General features: G+C 34.1%; 3 protein-coding genes across 3 annotated transcripts; 1 reads left to right on the top strand and 2 right to left on the bottom strand.

Moving 5' to 3' along the window:
- Nucleotides 1-715: 715 nt before the first annotated feature.
- LOC142526657 (sec1 family domain-containing protein MIP3) lies at nucleotides 716-6,266 on the bottom strand. The gene is given in 8 exon segments (XM_075631179.1): nucleotides 716-1,034; nucleotides 1,349-1,417; nucleotides 1,498-3,033; nucleotides 3,530-3,889; nucleotides 3,891-4,040; nucleotides 4,838-4,987; nucleotides 5,598-5,741; nucleotides 6,022-6,266. Coding segments are annotated over 8 exon segments (2,586 nt in total). The 5' UTR covers nucleotides 6,070-6,266; the 3' UTR covers nucleotides 716-905.
- Nucleotides 6,267-11,869: 5,603 nt separating this feature from the next.
- LOC142526659 (phospholipase A1-IIdelta-like) lies at nucleotides 11,870-13,744 on the top strand. Its single transcript, XM_075631181.1, has 2 exons — nucleotides 11,870-12,479; nucleotides 12,686-13,744. The coding sequence occupies exons 1-2, from the start codon at nucleotides 12,013-12,015 to the stop codon at nucleotides 13,467-13,469; spliced, it is 1,251 nt and encodes a 416-aa protein (XP_075487296.1). The 5' UTR covers nucleotides 11,870-12,012; the 3' UTR covers nucleotides 13,470-13,744.
- A 2,906-nt stretch (nucleotides 13,745-16,650) lies between these two features.
- LOC142526116 (uncharacterized) lies at nucleotides 16,651-20,698 on the bottom strand. Its single transcript, XM_075630380.1, has 6 exons — nucleotides 20,554-20,698; nucleotides 19,534-20,474; nucleotides 19,172-19,270; nucleotides 17,931-18,276; nucleotides 16,767-17,800; nucleotides 16,651-16,692 (listed from the first exon to the last, which is right to left on the bottom strand). The coding sequence occupies exons 1-6, from the start codon at nucleotides 20,696-20,698 to the stop codon at nucleotides 16,651-16,653; spliced, it is 2,607 nt and encodes an 868-aa protein (XP_075486495.1).

Raw genomic sequence — 20,698 nt, 5'->3', positions numbered from 1 at the left:
GAGCATCCTTCGATAGTCAACTACGATACAACATGCGATAACCTAGTAACATTCAAACGAAAGTGCCGCAACATCAAACCCAAGAAACCAAAACAAACAAAACTCAATAAACCTCGCTTCAAATGGAACGCAATACTTATATAAAAATAGAGATGTGTAACAGAAAGAAATTCCTAGATTATCTCTTTATCATTCTTTGTAAACATTCATGATTAATGACTTGTATATTAAATTTATATTGATGATACACATTATTACTTAAAAATGTTACCTAATGAGGATAGGAGGACGATCGCACATATATTTTATAATTTATTCTTCAACCACCTCTTAAATATAAGAACAGATCCTCTTTTGTTTCTAACCTACACACACTTGCCCACCATTTGTACAATTTCTTTGGGTGCATGGGATGACCAATTCAACGATCAAAATAGCTACCCAGCATGACCCGTGCTTGCGTAATTAGTCGAACCAAAAACTCTTGGCTTTAGATATTCTGTGTTTTTGTATCGATAACAGGACTAATTGCATGATTAGTGGAAAAAATAACAATTGTACTTGAAAATAATATGGTTGCGGCAATAGAAAACTAGACGAATGTGAACAAGATATAAATCAACTACACATTGGTAAATACACCTACCACGACTTTTACCTCTAAAGTGTATTACTTCATTGTGACGAAATAAATTAAATATAAAAAGGAGAGGAGGAAAATAACATGGGTATCTATTTATTCACTGCAGAATTGAAAGAAAGAAGATGGGAGCATTTGGCACAGATGAGTGCCAGATTCTGGCTGTGATTACAACAGTGATTCTATGAATAACTAAATCAGGAATTCCCAGAAATATTTTTGTTAATTTAGACTATACGTAGGCAAGAATAATGTACCAGTTAGCTTATATATAGCTGTAATCCCCCAAGAGTAATTCACACATATCGTTCGGGGTAAGAAAAGCCGTTCCACCGAGAACTAATTCGATGTCAGGCCTGCTGCTCTCAGTCAATGCTTCCTGCACTTCCCTCACCTAGCAATGCAGAGGAAAAATATCTGTCAACTATTTTCGTGTTCACTAATAAGGAATCTGAATTTGGAAATTAATGTTTCATGTTTCTTTTCCCATTTCTCGTGTTGCAACTTGCAAGCAAAAACAAGGTACAACAACAAGAACCACAACAGTTGGCATTAATTTGCATATTCAAACTTAAATCAAGAAAATATTCCAGGAAAAAGGAAACTGTGAATTTATGGAGGATTATAGGTTTAATCAGGACTGGAGTTTTCGGAATCAGGAAGAAATAAAAATAGAAAAGGTGAAGGTTGAGTTTAAGGAACACAAACCTCAACTGCATTGATGCCCCCAATTACAAAAATCAGAATGACATTTTGCTCCGCTAGACTTGGTTTAGCCTGTAGCATGAGACAGAAAATTTAGCACTCAGATATAATTGGAGGAAAAAGAAGGGCAACGAAGTTTCGAGTAAAAATACCTGTCCAAGGCCAAACCTTCCAAATCCACTTTTAAAAAGGCGTCCAACGGTAGACGAATGGTATTCTAGCCCAGGTATTTCATGCTTTTCCAACGCACTAGTTATAATTTTATAGAGCAAACCTTTGGTTGGATATGGGTCATCGTTGCGTTTACTTTCCAATGCCAACATCAACTCCTTCAGTGGCGAATTTCTCCTCATGCTAGATAGCTTGTGAAGGAATTTAAAAAGATTATCCACCCGATCTCGTAGCTCTAACTTTAGCTGCATGTCACCATAAGCTGGCTCTCTGCCTGCATCTTTTTCAGTATCATTATCATCGTCTCCCCAACTATCCCACTGATCCTCATCAAAATCAACATTATCCAATTGAGCAGACGAACTTTCCTTCTTCTCGTCAAATTTCGTCTTCTTCAAGTTTGCTTCAAGCTCTTCCGATAAGCCCTGGAGAAACTTTAGTTTCGAGACAACTGGGTTTTCTAAAATAGCATCGACAATAGCTTCTTTCATGAAATGTTCCTCTTGCCATGAAAATGGACCATCAGAACCAGAAGTCGGGAAATTCTCACCGGCCAATAAATACCCAATGACTGTTAGAAGCAGAGCATCCGGAAGAGTAATTAACTCCTCCGGCTTCTCCAAGTTACTGTGGTTTTGCAATCGTGAACCGCCTAAAGCAGTCTTATTAATGAGGTCACAAATTTGAGCAGCAAGGCTTTGGATCGTGTCCGCGGCATTTACATGTAGTATCTTCTCAGCACTCTTAAATGCATCCCAATAAGCAGAATTCACCTCATCTAAAGCATTTAATGCAGCTGCCGCTATCTGAATGATTCCTTTATTTTTAACCAAGCAAGATTGTCTTTTGGCCAGTGCCTTAGCCAAAGGTTGTAACTCTGATTTGGTAGCAAAACCGGAACGAATTCTCACATCCAAAGATATATTTTCCCGACGTAAACTTTCCTGAAGCCATTTCTTTATCAACATGGCTCCATCTTTCGTCCTCCGGTCCAGTATTGCTTCCAAATAAGGCGCTCCACGAAAATTTTCAGTAGAGACAAAGGACCCATGCAGAAGGTTACCTTCATCATCCAATTTCCTGCCGAGTTTCATCAACTCAACAATTTGAGCATCTGAGTCGCCAGTATTCCACCCATGCAGAAATGCTTCTATGCTTTCCAAAAGCTGAAATTTACTATTTGGCTCATCTTCACTGATGATTTTTTCAAGTGGAATCTGCACATTGAGAGGAGCACGTTCTAGTTTAACAGGGCCATTCTTTAAGTGGCTGAGGGACCCTTTCATCTGAGTTAATGATGTCATGCGTTCTCTGCGAGGAAGAGAAGAAAACATCCGATCCACAAGTGAATCCCCATGACAACATGGTGTAAGGAGATCAAGCGTGCGGTCAATGAGCAGTAGCCCTGCTGATCTTTTACGGCGACCGACATCATAAAGACTCGACATGTCAGTCAGCAACTTCCCAACATTTTTCGACAGATCACCCAGAGAAAATATTTCAAGTTTCAGATCCATCTGCAATTTTTTACAAAAAATAGCCTAAAGCAAACTTATAAATTTAACACACTGACTTTGACATCAAAATAAAGATAGAGTTGAAGTATCCGCAGTGAAGAAAATGGCATTATTTAGAAATTTGACAAATAACCACAGCATTTACGAGGCCAAGAAATGGCTGGGTGCTTCTATATATTTAGGTTATTCAAAAGATAACGACTACAAGTATGCCTCTAAGCAATGGCAATGTACTTCTAGAGTACTCAAGCTCTAATAGGTCCACAGATAAGGTTTTCTCTTCACCTAGATTTCTCAAAATTCTTATCATCTATGACTCATGTGAACAGTAGGATTATTAAACACGCATGAGTTAATTAGAGTTTATGCAATCAAAATTCCAAACTTCAAAAGAATCTCTAAAATAGTCGTATACTGCCAAGTGATCACCACAAGCAAACGTTTTTAAGATTTGATTTTATATGAGAAACTTCCAAAAAAGACAAAGTGAAATCACCTTTAACGCCAAATGATAAAGAAATTGAGCTGTGAGAGTTGCCCCAGGACTAATATCCTCAGTATCAGAAGGCTTCCCAGTACTTAATGGGGGCAATCCAGAGCTAACAGAGTTTTCACGCTCAGAAGATAAGAAACCTTCAGCAACAGATCCTTCTGAAGGCAAGACAAAGACTCTGGGAGAAAATGCACATAAAATCAAAGGGAAGTGATGCACTGACACTATCAACTTTTGACTGACATCGTCTGAGAAGATAATGGAGGAATCTTTCTGTGGAACTTTTATACTTGAAATGCCATCAAATCCAGCAGTACCAGCTTCAATTGAAGTTAATTGTGACCATCCTTCATCTTCAGAAGGCAGTACTTTCCTTGAGACCGTATTCGCCAGTCGCATGGGATATTGCTTCCTGTTTCTTAACAACCTCCTCATAATCCTGGACAAGTAAAGATTCATACTCATGGAAAGCATCTGGACCCAGAGGTGAATCAGGATATGCTGAGTGTGACATCTGCAGCGGACATAACATATGAAAAAAATATCACAAAGAAACTATAGGAAAGCCGATGATTGAAACTTCATAAAATTGCTATCGCCACATTATAAGTCAATATTTAGTACCCAGCAAAAGAAAAGTAAAAGTACTAGCAACAACTTAAATGTTTAGCGCAACATATTTTGACTCGATAATTGTCAAAAGAAGAAAAGAATCTAATTGTGGTGTGTTTTGCATATAACATTGAAATGACTAACAATCTATTTCCTCATCATTCTGAAATCATCAGAAGCGGGTGAAGAGGTGGGTTTTCTTTCCAAGAATGTGGATTTAATTTACAATCTGCTCATTGACATGTTTAATACATGATATGATTGTAACAGCCATTTCACCACCTTTTTCCATTGGACAATATCAAACATTGATTGAAGTAAACTTATAATGAAATACTTTAATCAATATCATACAGGGGGCATAGATTATAATGCAGCTCGCAAGGTTTAGAACACATCTATTTATCAGAGAGTGCAGCATTATTCTACCCAGGAACTCGAAAAATAAATCCAATTAACGTCATTAAAAAACACTCATCTGTTTCCTAAACTTATCAGAAGCTATCCCAACAGTGATGTATATTTCAAACCACAGGTCAGGAGTGCCGAGTGCACACTCATATCATGATCAACTAATGACTTAACCGAATCCCGATAAGAATTATTAACGTAAATAACATATAAAAAGGGACATTCATGAAAGATAATATTGAAATATAAACAACAAAAAGTAACTTCAAGCGGTGGTAAAAATGAAACCTCTGAAATGGACGTATATATAGCACATTCGCGAACATTTGGAAGTGTACTCAGGCAACGTATTATATAACGATGTGCATCACTTAAAAGCCGTGAAGTAATCACAACAACTTTCTTTGCAGGATCAGAATTGGTACTCCAGCCAACAGCCTAAAACACATGGGCATAAAAAAAATTCAAAAAATCAATAACAAGAGAATGATCATATCTGTGTAAAACACATCAAGCTTAAAAAATAAAGTTGCACTATATCAATAAAATACTACGAGATCAGCAACAAACAAGTACTCTGTGCAGCTCCCCTCCCCAATTTTAAAAATTTACTTTTATATGATTGAAACTGTGTCACGTCCTTCAATTTTTAAAGCATTACTTTGAAACTTTTTAGTTAATTGGGCTGTCATCATGCCTGACCTTACTCCACATAGAAAGCATCAGTGCAGCAATGCCTCTCTATCCAAAGAATTTTAGGCTAAATGGTTGATAGCATAAACTTCAAAATGGAACTATTGCGTAACTTTGATAATCGCTAACCACCCGAAGCAAGTAATATCTGAAGATGATTTTATGTGATAACACAGGTTGTAACATCCGATCAACATAATGCTATCCTGAGTAATCCCGAAAAATTTCAAACTAAAAATTCATGCAGAATTCAAAACTCTAGATGCAAAAGATCAACTCACTGAAACGGAAACAAATGATTCAAGAGAATGCAAAGTTAAGCTGAGGATTAATAGGAACTAACAACTCATCTCACCTTATCAAGAGAAGAAATGTTCTCCAAGCTGCATACAGAAACTGCACCGAGCTCAAGAAACAAAGGGAATGCCCCGAGAAACTGCAAACTCTCTGCACTACCAGCATCCAAGTATACAATTGCATCTTTAATGTCACCTGAAATCTGATACGCATACAAAATCATAGAGAAGGCCGACAAAATCAATTCATATTATTCCAGAAATCAATCCACCAAACTCCCACAAAGTAATTTTTGATTGGATGGGAATGAATGAAAAAAATGTTAAATTCCCTTAAATTTTCTTGAAGAAACCAATACATTTCGCAGAAAAATTTTCTACAATCAATTTCATGAACAAGAAGACATGGGGAAAAAAAGGGACATCAAAATTCCGATCGGAGAAAACAAATTCACAATAAGTGGAAAGAAATGTAGAACTCACTTGTCTGATGGAATCAAGGCAACATTTGATCACATCGACTGAAGCCATGTTTTTCCCTCGATTCTCACTAGAATCGGCGCGGTAACAAAGGCTGCAAATTCATGGAAGATAAACGTTAATTGACGAGTAAAAAATAGACTCACAAAGTTGGAATTCGAGGTATTGCAAGAACTAGCAACATGCTTTTCTGGAGATTTCAAAAGCCGACGCAGCGGCACCGGTTCGCATCAATTCGATTCAGATAAAAATATATATTAATGTGGAGAAAAAAATGTTTTAATTTTATGTCAATGCCATCAAACCAAGGTTCTATAAACCATGAAGCGTCTCGAAGTATGGATGTCGAGCTCCAAACTTTTCAAGCTTAAGCGAGAAACTTTTTTTATTTTTAATGTAATTGTAATTATCTCAGATTAATAAATAGATTAAATAATACATAAATATGATAAATTTAAGTCTGCTGCATTAATTCTCATATTTATAAAAGCATAAAAATCTCAAAATTGTAATTTTATTTGTTTTTGCAACAAGATCACATTAAAAAATACTAAATATTTGTCAAATCATTATCAGACATGCTTAATCATGATTAAAATTAAAAAATAAATATCTAAATTATAAAAAAAATTAAAAATAAATAGATGCAATAATTGTGTTTAAATTTACTTAATTAAACATCTTAATTACGCTTAATTCGATCAAACTACAGTTTAACCGTTTTTTCCGCTTTTCTCCGAAGCGGAACGTTTTTGTTTTAAGCGGAGCTTTAGCGGGCTTTTTAGAATACTACATCAAACACTATTAACAATATAGGGCAAAAGTTAAAGATCTATTAAGTTAATTTTTAACATTGAAACATTAAAAATATCTGTTAATTTCACACAAAAACAAATAAAAAAATTTATTTGATTTATATTTAATTAAATTTTAACACAAACTTATCAATAAAATGGTATATTTTTAAAATGTTTGCATGAATAATAAAATATTAGTTTCCAATAGTTATTTTAATTTTAATAATTAAAAATATATCACATGATTTATTAAGTTATCATTAAAAATTTACTTTCGGCAATTTAAAACTTTTTGAGTAGGTCTCATTTGTCTCAATGTCATATACATGAGATGAGTTAACTCGATTCACACTTATAATCAAAAATAATAATTTTTACATAGTAATATTTTTTACTCAAATCGTATATATTATATAATATACTTTTGACATTAAAAATAATATTTTCACTCAAATAAATATTTATTATATAATATATTTTTATAACATAAATAAAAAATGATATTTTTGCAGTAAAAATAATATTTCGGACATAAAAATTATATTTTTAATGGGTCATGTCGGAAATATATATCATAAAATTGATCTCGGATAAGTTTTCACATAATTTTGTGTGTAACTTTTCTATGTACGAGAAAGCCAGGGTCAATTTGAAAAATAGGTTTTTAAATATAAATAATTTTAATTAATTCATATGGATGAAAATTTGTCTGAAAATCTAATGATTTCTCTAACATCCGAAAGTTCATGTGACACTTGCAATTCTTTAAGAAAAATTGAATATCAAAACTATGATAATAAATATAATTTTCAAGAAAATATCAAACTTTTCATTCTTAAACTTTCAGTAGTTGACAAATACTCCAAACAATAATTGCACTAAGATGGATCATTTGTGAGCATTTAAATAAATTAAAAAGATAAATAATGTTATAAAATTTAAATTATGATTAATATTAACATTTAATTTGACATTCATAGTCAATGTGGGGCCCTTAGCTCCTAATCGTTATTACAATGCAATCTGATTAGGGTTAAGTAATTACAGCGAAAAACGAGTTTAAATTTTCTTTACAATGAGCCCAAATCATTTGATTTGAATACTGAAAATAGTATTCCATTTCACGTCATAAACATGCCCACACAGTAATCAAAATCAATCATATACAAACAGCTCATATCCTCGGGACATGCCCCGGTATATAAATACATATACATATATATTGGGAACAAAACATAAATCTCAACGCAAACTGTGACTCCCTCCAGAAGTACCATCTCCGGTCTCCTGATATCCTGGAGTACCTGCCATTGTCCACACACAAAGATAACAACAGCCCCCCTTGGGGATGAGCAAAGCTCCGTATGGAACAAGCAATCATATATACCACAAGTATCTAAACAATGATATATGGTATGCAATGCATGTATGTCGTGGAGGTATCAGATCAAATGCCCATCCACTGAGCACATGTCAGAATCAATCGAATCGCTATCAAATCAATGCTCGAGCTGGCACACCGGCCAATATGGGATACTCGTATGATAGCGTCGGCAAAGCACCATCAAATCCCAAATCTCATATCCAATCATATGGGGCCACAATTGTCTATGCTTTACGGGTCATATAATACCGGCATAGCGATTGTGTTCACAAACCCCGGAATCCAATCATATCATATCAGGGTATCCAAGGATCATAGCTCAACGTGCATGTCATGTATCGATGTATGCATAAAATGATGTGTGTTAACAAAACATTTATTTTATACACCGATATCTCAATCTCAATGTCATGTATGCCACATCAATCGACAAATAAGGCAGATAAACACATAATCTCATTCCAATCAATCAAATCAATCCGACATATATCATATAATACAGATACCTGTCGTATGTTACCCGGTCGCAACATACCTCAATTCTTCGTTTCCAGTTGATGTAGCCTGAAGATATCGATATTACACTTTATCTACATCAATAACATACTCATTCCAATCAATAACATACTCCAAAATCATTAATATGAGGTTCAAATATCATTTGAAATTTCAAAAATTCATATCAAATCTAAATCATATCATAATTCAATTCCGACTTCGAATATAAGTTTCTTGTCGGTTATTCCACTACATATAAGAAATTCAACTTCAAATACATGCTATTCCAGCACTTTGATATTTAGAGCTGCTGGAACTAGAAGAAAATTACCTCAGTCAGAAGCCTTCGACGCGACGATCACAAATATATAATTTGTTTCGCGTTTAGACAGCGTTTCGAAGTCGATTTGGACGAAAGAAATTTAAATTCCCTCGTATTCTCTCGAAGTCTCTGAAATGAAATGAAGAAAACGAATGAAAGAATTGTTCTTATCAACTCACCGCTTCGGCGCTCGGGCGGTAGAATTCTCGCGCCCGAGCGCGAGAGGTTCTGCCCCCGAGTCAAATATATACCGCGCTCGAGCGGTCACAAATTACCGCTCGGGCGCGGCATGTCCTGTCCGAGAACACACCATATTCCACACTGGCGCTCGGGCGGTCATTTTCTACCGCCCGGGCGCCACATGTACTGTACCAAATATTGGTTTTGGTATTATATTGGCGTCCGACCTCTCCAATCGAGCTCTTACAACGTCAATTCATATTCAATATTCATTTCTCAATTTCATTGTCATAATATACATAAAATGTATAATCACATATCAAATTCATGAATTATCGATAATCATATAGGATTTACGATAATACGATACACGGTCCTTACAGTCAATGACCTATAATCTAATAATAAATTATTTTAGAAAATTAAAGTTAATAAAAAATATATATATAGAATACAATTTCCATATATGTCTTATGATATTAAAATTTTAAATATATGTATCTATAGAGTTTTCCGATTTATGCATGTGATTTGATATTTTCAAAATTGCAAAACTAAAGTTAATTAAAATTAAAATAAATATATTTAATTTTCAAGAACAATAATTGTATTGTAATGAAATAAAAATATAAATTTAATAGTAACAAATATGAAATAAATAAATAACATAAGCTAATTAGTAAACACATATAATGCAAGGAAATTGAAGAGACATAGATAAATTTAATATTATTCAGATCATTACAAAAAATCTCGGTTAACTCACGTTACTAATAACAAATAATCATAAATAAAAACTTAATGCATATATTCTCTTAATTAACTTATAATCATTTCATTACAAACCAATTAATTGACATATTAATTAAATAGATATATGCATTAAATTATTTTATTTATATTCTTTGAACTCAAATTTACACACATTTATTTGATTCGACGGAAAATTTATTAGAGCTACTTGAAGCTGTACTCAAAGAAGGCCTACGCTTGATTTGTTCCTCCATCTGTGAGTTCTGTTCCAGCTAGCGAGAGCACTACTCTACATTTCCTTTTTTTGTGTGGCCTAGCTTTGATCCGTAGGATCCGAGGCAGAGGTTTTCGTTGCTTGCTTTGGGTGTACGATTATATAATTTTCTATTTTATAGAAGAAGAATAGCTCCTCTTTGATAGACTTTCACGTTGAAATGAGATAATCAATATCAGTCAATATAGTAGATTTCTGTCACAAAAGAAGAAGCCCCGAAGGAAGAAAACGCTTCTTTAAGAAAGGCTAGCGAGTCACCTCTTACTGGAACTAAGTAAAGACTGTAATTAAATGTATTTCAACCAAACTATTCTATTTGTCTAAATTTGAACAACACAAAAAATAAATAATGTTACATAAGATAATCATATCCAACATATGCACATACCAAATGTTTTTTTAGTAAAGAAGTCAATTTACTACAGAAAAATAACATAAGTTAATGAGCCCAAAAATATTATATTTTTTTCGTTCAAAGTAATTGTATTTGTTTAGTTAATGTTTGATTATCTTTTTGTCAATATAATTGTTATTATATGTGTATAGATTAACTTTACAAGTGCAAACAAATTATCATGTCATTATTCTTATAATTAAATACTATTTGATAATCTATAATTATAGTGATACTCAAATAAAATAGAAGTTATGAGAGGAATTAAAACTATCAATCATTTATTATTAGAATTAGTGGAAAAAAACTATTGAAAAAATTTATTTGATTTTTCACATTTAACAGCTTTACAAAAATATATTTCTAATATCATATCATATAATGTATATAGATGATTTTATAGATACTTGTGATTCATACATAATAATTTTCTTGTTTAATAACATTTAGATTTACAATTAACTTTTAGGTTATAAAATATTATATTTATTCATGAAGTTAAAAATTTGATTAAATATATTATTTATTTCAGTTCAATTTATTTATTTTATTTTAAAATAATAATGATGGATTTTATCTTTTTTGTTTGTTTTTTTAATTTTTCAATATATTTATTTAGAATTTATTTAGATGATTTTTCATTCGAAACATTCAATATTTTATCTGGTCCTTTATATATATATATATAAAAGTTTTTGAAGTATTTTTTAATTTAATTACATTATAATTATTTTTTAATTCATTGAGCTTATTCAAATGATAGTGAAAGAGACCAATAAATAACATAATTAATATAATTTAGAATTTAAATAAAAATCCAAGAAAATTATTAAAATGAGAAAAATAATTAATACTAATATTAATTAATTAATTTTAATAGTTGTTTTTTTTAATTAGCTAAAACATTTAAAAACATGAATATGACTTACTTTACTACATACAAACTAAAATATAACATAACATAACATAACTTTATTTTTCTAATATCTGATTACAATTGGAAAAAAATTTCAGCTTCAACACTTTTATAAGTATATAAAATAAAATAAAATGTTTTTTTTAAAAAATAAAATAGAATGCAATATATTGTGCTTCAGTAATATACACATAAAAATGTATATAAAAAATTAACTTTGTCAATACATAATTAAAAAATAATATCTTTTATCAACATTTTTATACGTATAGGTTGGCATGTATCTATTTATTGATAAATGTGTGTCATGGATATATTATCAGGAACAATGTCCTAAAGATAGTTTCTTGTTGAACGAGATTTACCGGTCCCCCAGCATACAATAATTTCAGCTTGTCCTGCTCCGCTGATTTCGATCATACAAAGACCTTATCTTCATATCAAAGATCACACGTATTATTGCCATTGACTAGAACATGGCCTCGACTGGAACATCAACTGCAGAGCCTTCACGGGAAGAACTATTGGGCAGCAAGAACTGGGAGGGCCTTCTCAACCCACTGAATCTTAGCCTCCGCCGCTTGATCCTCCGCTGCGGCGACTTCTGCCAGGGTACTTACGACGCCTTCAATAATGACGCCAATTCCAAGTACGCCGGAAGCAGCAGGTACGGCAAGACGTCTTTTTTCGAGAAAGTGATGCTCGAGTCAGCTTCCGATTATCAGGTCTACTGTTTCCTTTACGCCACCGCGAGAATCGGAGTGGTCAAGTCCCTGTTTTTGCATTCTCTGTCGCGTGAATCTTGGGATAGGGAATCCAATTGGATTGGCTATATTGCTGTCACCACCGATGAAGTTAGCCAGGCCTTGGGGCGCCGCGAGATCTACGTTGCTTGGCGGGGCACCACCAGAAGTTATGAGTGGATCGACGTAGTCGGCGCCAGGTAAATTTCGAGTACTGTACTACAGTCTGATTCTAAAGAGAAAAAAGCCAAGAGAAATAAAATTTGGCAAAATTCGTTATCAAACTTAGATTTTTAATAATCTGTCATTAGTTAAAATTTAGTAATTTTTTTTCCAACTTCCGTCCATTTATTGTTTACTTTTATAATATATGCATATGTTTTTTGTTTCTCGTTCATTACACCAGACCTGAGTCTGCGCAGCAGTTGCTGCGTCCAAAAACATGGGATAAAAAAGTAGATAGCAGCAGTGGTAGTGATAGTGACGAAGATGATGAAAAAGTGCCTAAAGTTATGAAAGGTTGGCTCACAATTTACGTTTCGAACGATCCCAATTCGTCGTTCACCAAACTAAGCGCAAGAACACAGGTTCTGAAAAAGATTGAAGACTTGAGAAACCAGTATAAAAATGAAAGCTTGAGCATCGCACTAACAGGGCACAGTCTTGGCGCTTCTTTGGCAATTTTAGCTGCTTTTGATCTTGTCGAAAATGGGGTTAACGATATACCTGTTTCAGCTATTGTGTTCGGAAGCCCACAAGTAGGGAACAAGGCTTTTGTCGAGAGAGTGAATAAGTATCCAAATCTGAACGTATTGCATGTCAGGAACAAAATCGATTTGATTCCACGGTATCCTAGTTCATTACTAAGATACAAGAACACTGGGATTGAGCTGGAGATTGATAATAGAAAATCTCCGAGCTTGAAGGATTCAAGGAACCCGAGTGATTGGCATAACCTGCAGGCGATGCTGCACGTTGTGGCGGGTTGGAATGGGGCTGACGGGGAGTTTGAATTGAAGGTGAAAAGGAACTTAGCATTGGTGAACAAGTCGAGTGCGATTCTGAAGGATGAGTATTTGATTCCGGGTTCTTGGTGGGTAGAGAAGAATAAAGGGATGATTCTTGATGAGAATGGAGATTGGGTTCTGACACCACCTTCTGGTGAGGATGAACCCGTTCCTGAATTCTAAAAGCGTTGGTGAAAAAAAGGCGAAAATGAAAAATTATGAAGGGCCAAGTTTCTTGCCAACGAGATTAAGATTGTACCAATTACTTAAATTACGGGAGTATATGTCATAATCATTGTTTTTGGAGTTTGAAAAGCTCACTACATTTTGTGTGATATTAATCAGAATGTTGGTAAAATGTTACATGGTGTTGTGTCTTTGAGGCTTTGAGTAAACTATTGTGTTGTTGTACTGGGGATGGCAATAGAACGGGGCATCCCCACCCCCAATTCTTGTTCTTTCTGATGTTCTCCATTTAATCTCCGCGAGGTTTAAGTCTCTATCGAGTCTCTATATCCGATTCTATCTAATTGGTCTGAAAATTCTTACATAAATTTCGTGGACATTAAATCTTCATTATAGCCATCATCATCGCTGAAATAATCTAGAAATGGTAACGAAATGAACTGGATTTGTCATCATCATCCGCAACATGAGTTGTATTATATCATTATCTCCATCCCCGTTTCAAATATAAGTTGAATTAACCAAAAAAATATTTGAATTCACTTAAAGAGTATTTATACAATAATTCAATTAATATATAAATACTAATATTACTAAAACAATAGAAACTTTTATAATTCATAGTTTTAAGAAACAAAAAATGAAGCCACATAATTATCATGAAGTAACGAGTTGGATCATGAACGAGATTTGAATGTTAGAATTTGAATTTTTTTTTTTAATTAGGAAGATCAATATTATCAATAGTAGTAATGATATTATTATCGGGGGCCTTGTGACATATTCGGATATTAGGATAATATTCTCGTAAACGTTTCCGATTTACTTCGGGATTTGAAAAATCCCCAAACCTATCTCATTTCGGTTTTTCCTAGAGAAGCCCCAAATCCGCGGAGAAAATTGACATTTCTATGTCGTAAACATAATCAAATGTTGACATAGAGTTTTTTCATCAAATTTCCATGTGAAATATAAAAAATACACACTTCTCCTCTATGAAAATTAAATAGGTATCTTAGACTTTAATCTTTTATAAAAATTCCACAAACTCCCACTGTACTAGGTGGAAATCGGATGAGCTCAAGTATTTGGATGCTATTTCATAAACCAGTTATCAAAATGACGAGCCGACAAAACAATTAGAAAGAAAATCAATTTGTTACAAATCATGTTAGGCATGCTAGACTACGTTTTCTATACTAACCGGACACTGCCAGTTATTGCATCTGAGTGTCTAGTTAGCATAAATAGCGTCCAAACTAATTTAGCCAGAATTTCATTGTGAATTAAGTAATTAATTTATTGAATTTGAATTTGACAAGAAGATTATTAACTTATCTTGGTATCGTTGTGCACCTTAGAGAGTATTGAAAAAACTTAGAAGCTCTAAAAATACCTTATAAGTTGTTTTAGAACTTATAAGCTCTCATAACTAGTTTGTTATAAAAAGTTACAAATAGTTTATAAGCTGTCAAAATAAGTTGTTTGAACTGTTTTAAAAAAAGATTTTATTTTTGCATTTCACTTCTCTAAAATATCTTTATATATCTTCTTAAATTCTCATTTTATGATCACTCTTTAAATCCGCATTTTATCACTTTATTTTTATTTAAATCGAATTTAAAATATGATTTGTTTATATTTTTTATTAGAATATTAAAAACAAAATATTAATATTTTATTGAGTAAATTATTAACTACAACTTTTTCAATCAACATTTTACTTATACAGGTTAAAGATAATATTAAATATTTTTCTTTAAAGAATATAAATATTTTTAAACATAAATATAAAATAGATTTATTTTTAAAATATTAAAATTATTTTCACACACACATATATATTATATATATGTTGCTTACATTAACTTATAGTATTATATCATTTTTGATAGTTTTGACAATAAAAAGATCTTATAATGTCAAAAATATTAACATATTAAAGTTGTTTAAAATAAGTTCATTCAAACACTTTAACAGTTTATTTATAACATAAGACATAACAGCTTATAAGCTCCTAAAAGCACTTATAAGATGTAAAAGTTTATAAGTTATTTTAAATAAGTTTAGTCAAACGTCCTTTTAATCGTTTTTACGAACTTTAATTTCCCTCTAAATTAATCTTCCCTCTCTTTAGTTTTGATTTCTTGCTTTACTTAATTTATTTTAGTTGTTTAATTTAGTTTAAATTAATTTATCTAATCTCACTTGAATTTCCCTCTAAATTAATCTTCCCTCTCTTTAGTTTAGATTTCTTGCTTTACTTAATTTATTTTAGTTGTTTAATTTAATTTAAATTAATTTATCTCATCTCACTTGAATTTTATTATCATAAATTAGAAAAAGAATTCATATTCTTGTAATTAAACGTTAATATATGTGGGTATGATACTTAGACTCGTCACTCATTTTAAGTCTGAAACCTAGATTCAAACTTGAAATCTTTATAAAATATAAACTATAAATAATTGGCGTTATCTCCTTATTCGTACTCAACTTTACATGATAAATGTTTTTGCCTTCTTGGGAGCGCTGATGTATTTTTTAAAAAAACTGATGCAATTTTCACTCAAGGCATTCTTTTGATAGTCTTCCAAGCATTATTAGAAAAGAAAAATAAAGTGTATACAAATATGTAAATGAATCAAATTGAGTCAAATAATATCAAGCTCAAACTCGACTCGTTTGTTATATAAAAATTCGAGCTTGATACCAACTTTTATTTATTTAAAAAAAAACAGCCCTATATTCATATATAATCACATGCAAATTGAGATATTATTTCAAGTATTAGAAAACATAAAGTGATTGAACAAAAGAATCTCCATTGATGTAAGCTCGAACCATCAGACGAGTACAAAGCATGGAAAGGAAACAGAAATGTTCAATGAACTACAGTAACCGCTTGTAGCTATTTTATTCGTGTCCATATGTGAGTGTGTGTGTGTATCAACAAAGCAGAAAACGTTTTTAGCAGTAAACGTGTTTCCCATTAACACTTTTTTTTTTAATATTTAATACGCCCCCTCGAGATAACATGCGAAATCGAGACGACAATAGAGACTTAGTGAATAAGTCTGCAAGTTGAAGCTGAGATGAAACATGTAGGAGTTTGATAAGACCACGCTGTACTTTTTCTCTCACAATGTGGCAATCAATCTCGATATGTTTCGTGCGCTCATGAAACACTGGATTGGAGGCAATGTGGATGGCCAATTGACTATCACAAAACAATACCGCACGTTCACTATATGAGATACATAAGTCTTTAAGTACTGCTAGCATCCAAACGACCTCACAAGTAGCGCCAGCCATTGACCTGTATTCCGCTTCAGCAGAGGATCTGGAAATCGTGTGTTGTTTCTTAGACTTCCATGAAACTAAGGACTCCCCAATAAGGACACAGTAGCCAGAAACAGAACGACGTGTATCAGGGCATGTTGCCCAATCAGAATCCGAAAAAAAACTGAGCTTTAAAGATGAAGAGGCATAGAACAAGCCATGTCCAACTGTACCCTTCACATATTTAAGAATGGAATACACAGCTTGTAGATGTGGTTCCCTTGGGCAAGCAACAAATTGGCTTAACCGATTCACTGAATAAGCCAAATCAGGTCGAGTGATAGTGAGATATAATAATTTTCCCACTAACCTGCGATACAAGGAAGGATCGGGGAGTAGCTCACCATCTTCAATGCTCAACTTCAGGTTAACATCCAAGGGAGTTGAACGTTGTTTGCAGCCCAGTAAACCTGTTTCTGTGAGAAGCTGTAAAGCATAATGGCGTTGACATATAGAAATGCCACTTGAAGATCTTGCAACCTCAATGCCAAGGAAGTACTTCAAATCTCCAAGATCTTTCAACTTGAAACAACTGTCCAAAAATATTTTCAAATCATTGGCTTCCTTTTTGTCATTGGTGGCCAATACAATGTCATCGACGTAAACTAACAATGCCAAGAACGTACGACCTCGAGTTCGTACAAATAAGGAACTGTCAGCATGAGATTGAACAAAACCAATCCGAATCAATGTGGAGGAGAATTTGGCAAACCATTGTCTCGAAGCTTGTTTAAGTCCATAGATAGACTTGTGTAGTTTGCACACTGCATTATGAGGAAAAACCGCCCCCTTATGTTGATAACCAGGAGGCAAAGACATGTAAACTTCTTCAGAGAGGTCACCATGCAAAAAGGCATTATTGACATCAAGTTGAGTTAGAAACCATCCACGAATTGAAGCTAAGGCTAGCAAAACTCTAACTGTGACAAGTTTTGCAACGGGAGAGAAAGTTTCAAGATAATCAATTCCCTCTTGTTGCGTGTAACCTTTAGCAACGAGGCGAGCTTTGTATCAGTTCTAGGCTGCCATCAACATGAAATTTAGCTTTGTAGACCCATCGACACCCAACAACAGTCTTCCCAAGGGGTAGGGAAACAATGGACCAAGTTCCATTACGTTCCAACGCCTCAAGTTCAGTGGCCATGGCTTGGCACCATTCTGGCTTAACAACAGCTTGGGAAAAATACTGAGGTTCAATGATAGATGAAACATTGTGTATAAAAGCAGAGTACTTCTTGGATAATCGAGTCCCGCCAAGAACAAGAGACAGAGGATGAGCAGTGGATGAGATGGGAGAAGAATGAGTAGAATAACAGCGATAATCACGTAAATGGAGTGGCTTAGTACAGACTCTATGTGACCGAGATGTAAGACCAGAATCTGTAGTTGTTTCTCGTGCAACTGATTTCTGTGTAGGAAGAACACCATCAGAGAAGAAATCTTGATGTGGAAAGGAAGTTGGCTGGTCCATAAAAAGGGAAAATGGTTTCATGAAACACCACATCCCGACTAATGTACACTTCGTTTGTGAGGAGATTGAGGAGTTTATAAGCCTTGTAACCACTTGGGTATCCAAGGAAGACAGATTTAATAGCACGAGGAGAGAACTTTGTGCGATGATTCAAGAGGGTAGACCCATAACACATGCAACCAAAAACTCTCAAATGATCATAGAGGGGTTTCTTACGATAGAGAAGTTCAAAAGGAGTTTGATTCAAAATTGGAGAAGAAGGTGTACGATTGATAAGATAGACAGAGGTTAAAATACAATCACTCCAGTATGGCAGGGGAATATTGGATTGAAACATTAAGGATCTTGCCACATTCAAAATGTGTTGGTGTTTTCTTTCCACAACAGAATTTTGTTGTGGCCTTTCAACACAAGAGTGATAAGAGATAATTCCCTCGGACTTATAGAAATCAGAAAAATTTAGTTCTGGAGCATTGTCCGATCGGACTGACTTAATTTTCTGTCCGAATTGAGTATGAATCATCTTGCAAAAGTTTGGAAATAGATGCAAAACATCCGATTTAGATTTCAACAAATAAATCCATGTGAAACGAGTATGATCATCAACTATAGTAAGGAAATACTTGTATCCCTCAATGCTCAAAGGTGTAAAAGGTCCCCAAATATCTATGTGAAGTAGTTGAAAAGAACTATCACACAGCGTGTTTTGCGAAATAAAAGGTAACCTCTTTTGCTTAGACAAGGGACATATCGAACAATGCATTACACCATCATGTTTTAAAGAATTAACTCCAAAAACATTCTCTAAAACTGACAGCTTAGGAAAAGAAGGATGACCCATTCTATAATGCCACAATTGTAATTTTGAAAAGGAAACATTACAGACTGTTCGAGAAGGGCTGGAGTGAGGTGGACTGGAATGATGTAGAATATACAGATTTCCCATCCTGCTACCCATCCCAATCATCTTGTTCGTGGTAAGTGCCTGAATAAAACATGAATCAAAAAGAAAGTGAACTGAGCAAAGAGTTTGATTAGTTAACGAGCTGATAGAGAGCAGGTTAAAACTAAATTGAGGGACGAACAACACGTCATCTAGATATAAATCAGAGACAGTTGTACAGAACCAATGTGTGTGGCATACACCACTGAGTTATTAGGCAGAGTAACTCTTGAAGAAAATAATTTGCTCGAAGAGAAGAAACTCAATGAACAACAAATATGATGGGTAGCACCTGTGTCTAATACCCAACGTGCACTGAGTGAGGGGTTAAGACCAAAGGCCAAAGAATATTTACCACTGAAACAAGAAGCGGAAGGTTCAAGCTGTTGTGTGTCCAGTGTGCTAGGATGACCAAGTTGAAGCTGTGAACTCAAGAAAGCAATAAGCTGCCTGCACTGATCAGGATTCAGAGAGTTTGCCATTGAATTCATTGAGGGAGCAGGTGAGATATGTGCTTGGTTGACATGTATCTGCCGACCACTGCCCAATTGTTGTTGTTTATATTTCGGATGACCAACCGGATAGCCGTGGACTTTGTAACACTTGTCAATTGTATGTCCTTTAATATGACAATGAGAGCAGACTGGCTTGTCACCAGAATTGTCTTTAACATACTGATTTCCTTTAGTCATAGCTACCACGGAAGGCTGATGAAGGAAGGAATATTGATCAGTAGAAGAACTTGTAATGTCTTTGTGTATAGATCGTTGCCTCTCTTCCTGAACAACTAGCGAAAAAACCTTAGAAATCACAGGAATTGGATCCATCATCAAAATTTGAGCACGAATCTGTGCATAAGATTCATTTAGCCCCATTAAAAATTGCATCACACACTCTTGATTCTGATAGTTGACCCAATCCTTCATTGAACCGCAATTGCAGACAGATACAGGCTGAAAATCCTTCAACTCATCCCAGAGAGTTCGCAATTTAGTGTAATAAGCATTGATGTCCATGGATCCTTGATGTAAACCAGTTAAAAGCTTCTTGAGTTGAAAAATTCTCGGAGCATTACTCTGGTGAAATCGATATCTCAAGTCGATCCAAATTTCAGATGCCGTTGGTATATACAAAAGACTATCCGATATTTCTCGACTAACAGAGTTCAAAATCCACGAAATAACCATGCTATTGCTGCGATTCCAAGCTCCGTACATCAAATCATTCGGCTTAGGGCGTATATAAGCTCCGATCAACAAAAACGAGCTTATTTTTGGCTGTTAACGCCATTGAAATTGCTCGACTCCAAGTATTGTAGTTAGTACCTGTGAGTGGATGTGAGACTAACACCAATCCAGGATGATCTCCGTTTTGGAGATAGAATGGACTGCTCGAGTCTTCAGAAACTAATCGGCCATTGGAATTGGTCATAGCTTGAGAAGATGTTGAAGCTTGATTTCCCTTGGCCAT

The sequence above is a fragment of the Primulina tabacum genome, chromosome 15 (genome assembly GCF_025594145.1).
Source record: "Primulina tabacum isolate GXHZ01 chromosome 15, ASM2559414v2, whole genome shotgun sequence".
In the NCBI taxonomy this organism is placed as follows: Eukaryota; Viridiplantae; Streptophyta; class Magnoliopsida; order Lamiales; family Gesneriaceae; genus Primulina; species Primulina tabacum.
This window is presented reverse-complemented; position numbering and strand designations above follow the sequence as displayed.